Source organism: Lolium rigidum, chromosome 2 (genome assembly GCF_022539505.1).
Source record: "Lolium rigidum isolate FL_2022 chromosome 2, APGP_CSIRO_Lrig_0.1, whole genome shotgun sequence".
In the NCBI taxonomy this organism is placed as follows: Eukaryota; Viridiplantae; Streptophyta; class Magnoliopsida; order Poales; family Poaceae; genus Lolium; species Lolium rigidum.
Window position 1 is genome coordinate 21,283,194 of NC_061509.1, and position 4,463 is coordinate 21,287,656.

Below are 4,463 nucleotides of genomic sequence, written 5' to 3' on the forward strand. Positions count from 1 at the left end.
CGCGGCCATCCGCATTTGCGGTGCGTCGCCATGTTGGACCGCTTTTTTATCCGGCTGAACCCATCCGGACACGCGGGCGCGGGATGGGTCGCCCCGTTGAAGATGCCCTTAGCACAAAAATACTGGTAAAACTGTACAATTAAAGATGCAATTATAGTAACCACAAACTTTAATAAGAGAACAACCAGTAGGCAACCGAAGCATGTTCCAGCTGCTTAGGATCATTAGCAAAACTACAAACTGCTAGCTTAGCTTGACAACCACGTATCCTTCGACAAAAGAATAGTGCATATCCTCTCAACAGAACATCAAATAAAAGCTTTTGTGCTTTTGTATATATATATATATATTAGAAAAGGCGATACAATTCTCAATAGAAACATGTGTTTTGGTAGCAACATTACTTAAGAAAACATTACAAGAGTTATCATGAATACACGGAGATAAGAACACCAGCACCCGGGTACTCCAGGCACATCCTGCTGGAACACTGTTTAGCAATGTTTGCCTCACGGCTTGTATAACATAAATCAAAGGAACTAAGCTCAAATACTTAGTTCAGGATCAATTGGATGGCTGCTGTGTTTTCTTTCTTGTTTTCCACAGTTCAGTCAGGATAAGGCAATCAAACTTTCTCCTGTCGCGGTAATAGCATCAGGAAGCGATTCATACCAGCTGGGTTTAGCCAATTCCCTCCCAGCTACAACATTTTGTCCATAACTTCTTTGCATTCCCCACCATTAGAACTTTCCAGCCAACTCATTTTGCATCTAAAAAGCATCTTGTGCGATATTAACCCGGGTGACTTCATAAGTTACTCAAATTACATTGGAACTCCAGACCAGAAAGAAATCAGGCATAGGCAATAGATAATGCTACCTTCATATATCAACCGCGTCTACAAAATGAGCACAAGACAGTGCAATCTTCAGGCATGAACCCAATTTTGACAATTTCTGAAGGGGTCGGCCACTGACAAATCATGGATATGCTTGCTGGCATCGAGATCACTACAAGCTGGTTGATTCCTAAATTGAATTTCAGCACCCCGAGAAGCTCTTTTTTCCACTTGTAGCAGCTGGTGCTGATAAGCCACCGATTCACTCTTGTACTTGAAGAGTTCAAATTCAATTCGGTTTACCACTTTTGCGTTCAAAACAAAGAACCTGGCAAAGTTAACCTGCTTCTCATTGCCTACAAATGACTTGAATACCACAAGTTTCAAATGGGCCTGAAGGCATTCGATTGGATGTAGTGGGTCATACAGAGGGTCATCCTCCTTATCCATCTCAATGTATTTGTGTGGTCGAAACTGCAAAATACAAAGAAGAGACATTTGTTAAAGCTGTTGCTAACTAGACAAGAAAATATGCCAATCAAACCAGACATACATTTAAAGCGAGCAAAGACGAGTACTCACAATGACATATAGCTTTTCCAAAGAGGGGAACCACCTGAGGATATTAAGAACTGCGTGCAATGCAAAGCCAGAAGACCTGAGAGCCAAAACCTTCACACTGCGGGTCCAGTTTGCGGAGCTGACTGGGCTTATTCCCTGAGGAAAACAGAAAAAAAAATGAGCACAAACAAAATTATGCGCCAAATGCAAGATTCCTCCTGGATGCTGGTGCTGTTACCTGTGAGACGATGAGGTTGGAGAGGACGGGAAAAAAAGGGCCCAATATCTCGAGCTTAGGTGCGCTGATTACCCGGATAGTCACACAAGCATATTGGGAATCGTAAGGTATTAGTAACCTTACAAGGTGAGGAGCATCCTCGATGACCAGTTGGGCAGCTTTTGCACTAGGCCAATGATGGAAGGCAATGCTCCTTAGAGTCGGCGAGGTAACAAGGAGGCGACCAGCAGTAGCAGAAACTCCGGATATGTACAAGCTCTCCAAGGCATGGCAGCTAGAGAGCAAGCCGTGGAAGACGTCCCCAGGGATTAAAACGTAGAGCAAAGTGAGCTGCGCGAGGACAGGGAAATTCATGGACGGCATATCGGTAGGAAAAGAGCAACCGGTGATCCTGGTAACGAGGAGGGTGGAGGCAGAGCGGAGCGCGGATAGCGGCAGACGTTGGCTGTGTTCAGGCAGCCCAGATGATGAATCGATGCTAGTGTGGCAGCACAGATGGAGCTCCTCGAGTTTGTCGAGCGCGCGGGAGCGGAACCAGCTCTCCATCTCGGCGTCGAAGTCGCCGGCGTGGAAGCCGGTGAACGAGAACCGCCGGGCGGGGCCAGGATGTTGCGAGATGATCGTGGAGACGGCGGAAACGGGGACGGTGTGGGCGTGTGCTGGACTTCCGGGGAGTTTGGCGCGGGCGTCGAGGTTGAGAGGCACGGCGCGCCACAGGGGGCGCCACCGGCGGGACAGTACCTGCGTGCGGCCGGCGTCCTTGGTGGGGAGGAGGGAGATGATGACGGCGAGCATGTCGGCGGGGAGCTTGCTGATGAGATCGCTGTCGGCCTCGTCGCGGTCTCGGTCGCTACTCTCTGCCCGCTTCCGTGCGTTTCCATCGGAATCTAGCCTTTCGGGGCCAGGCGCCGCCACCGCCGCGACCTCCGTCTTCTCCATGGCCGGCGGCGGCCCAAACGGAGCTGAAGCCTATGCCCGCCGCTCCTGGCCAGCACTCGCTCGGCTAGAGGTGGAGTGGGGGAGGTCAGGAATGGGACTGTAGATCTAGGGTTGGCGGCCGATCCTAGAGTAGGCTATAAAAGGAAAAGTGCTGATACTAGAGTAGGGTTGGACTGACGTTGGGGTTGATGGAGCCACACAACCGTCGTGAACGGTAGAGGTCGCATCCAGCCGTCGGCGGTGGCGGGAGGGATGATCGTGGTGACGACGACGTGAAGAAAGTTGCTTCACCTGGTGAATTTGGAGGCTTTGAGATCGAGGGTGGCATATGAGGGATTAGATGCTCTGGGTCAATGTGGTATGCGCCCAGAGTGTGGCATGGGTGTGCTCGCCGATCTCGGTCATGGCAGAGGAAGAGGCGGTGCGGTGGCGGGAAGGAGCAACCCTAGAGCGGTGGCGGAAGAAGAGGGGTGCGGAAGCTCGCCTATATCGATCATGGCAGAGGGAGAGGCCGTGCGGTGGCGGGGAGGAGAAACCCTAGAGCGATGGCGGTAGAAGAGGGGTGCGAAAGCGTTGGATCGCTTTTCTGGTATCATGATAGAATATGTTTGGATTAAGCACTATGGGTGCCATCATATCTCATATATATAGGCGTAATACAAGCCATACATGGAAACAATCAACTAATCCTAATCATAACCATAAAAGTCTTCTTATATGCAAAGATACATGTGCTATGTATGGTAAGGGATAACTAAATAAACATGCATATTCGGTTTGCCTGCTATCTTGCATGGAGGTAAATTAGTATCAACAGTCGCTAAATGCTACCGAAGAAAATTTACATAAAGTCACTGCCAAATGATAAACTATGGATATTTCAATACATGAAATGAACTATATTTACAAGTGATACTTTTTACAAGTCATTCTCGCGCCAGTATTTTTCGGTTAAGCGCAATTAACAATGGAAAATATGTACTTAACCTACTTTTCTTTCACAGAGCTATTTCTTCGTATTATTGTTGCAATTCTAAGATAGTGGTTCTTGAGAGAGTCATAGAAGAAGAATAGGGTGACATGATGATGTCGGTGGAGAACGAAAAATGTGTCTCTTTATTAGAATGATAGGATAAAATTGGCCATGATTTTTCCATTATATTTATGGGCTAAAACTTAAAAAAATGTTATATCGATATAAATATGGCTTTCGTAAAAACATCTAAGTTCTTCTTCATGATCGTTGGCTATCGAGAATGGGTTATTTGGTTGCGAGACTTACCCGTGCCACTTGGCCACTGTCCAGCACTTCGGCCTCGCTCCGGCACCGACACCCATGACGAGATTATGGTGACCGACAATGGGGATTGCGAGCTAGGGTTTGCCGCCGTGACATCAGAATTTTGAGAAAAAAATACATGTAGAATCCCATCACATTCACAGTACTTGCGGCTTTGCAATTGCCGCTAAAAAATAAGGAAAAAATGTCACTGCTATATATTGGATAATTCAATCAATGCCGCTTTGTCAGTAGCACTGTTATTACTGATTAGCGTTATTTTCAACGTTTTTTAAAGTGGTTTTTATTACACGAAGTTGGCAATGACACACATATTGAATTAACCAACTATATTTACTTAAACATGCCACATGTATTCGCTACTACACATAATCCGTACTTGTGGTTGTGGCCTACCATTCAAAAAGTACCAGTGGCCTAGAAAACATTTTCCCTTCCTACTACCAGAACTCACACAAGGTTTCCTGCTGATTATCTCATGTGTATAGGAAAGAGGCATGCATGGCCAGCAACGGAATGATGTCAATTCCATGGAAACTGATGCCGTGCTCCTATGGATCTCAAACCTATTTTACTTAAGAGCTACA

The 4,463-nt window shown here is 46.9% G+C and overlaps 1 protein-coding gene across 1 annotated transcript; it reads right to left on the minus strand.

Annotated features, from left to right (window-relative positions):
• Positions 1-303: 303 nt before the first annotated feature.
• Positions 304-2,585, minus strand: LOC124686074 (F-box/FBD/LRR-repeat protein At5g53840-like). Its single transcript, XM_047220075.1, has 3 exons — positions 1,638-2,585; positions 1,421-1,555; positions 304-1,312 (listed from the first exon to the last, which is right to left on the minus strand). Exons 1-3 carry the CDS (start codon positions 2,574-2,576, stop codon positions 929-931), a joined length of 1,458 nt encoding a protein of 485 aa, XP_047076031.1. The 5' UTR covers positions 2,577-2,585; the 3' UTR covers positions 304-928.
• Positions 2,586-4,463: the final 1,878 nt, after the last annotated feature.

What these genes read in the sequence shown, in the direction of transcription:
- LOC124686074 (XM_047220075.1), bottom strand. Translation starts at nt 2,576, where the DNA reads ATGGAGAAGACGGAGGTCGCGGCGGTGGCGGCGCCTGGCCCCGAAAGG. An exon ending in CCAACCTCATCGTCTCACAG is followed by an intron (nt 1,556 to 1,637) that starts GTAACAGCACCA and finishes TGTTTTCCTCAG; the next exon opens with GGAATAAGCCCAGTCAGCTC. An exon ending in TGGAAAAGCTATATGTCATT is followed by an intron (nt 1,313 to 1,420) that starts GTGAGTACTCGT and finishes TGTATTTTGCAG; the next exon opens with TTTCGACCACACAAATACAT.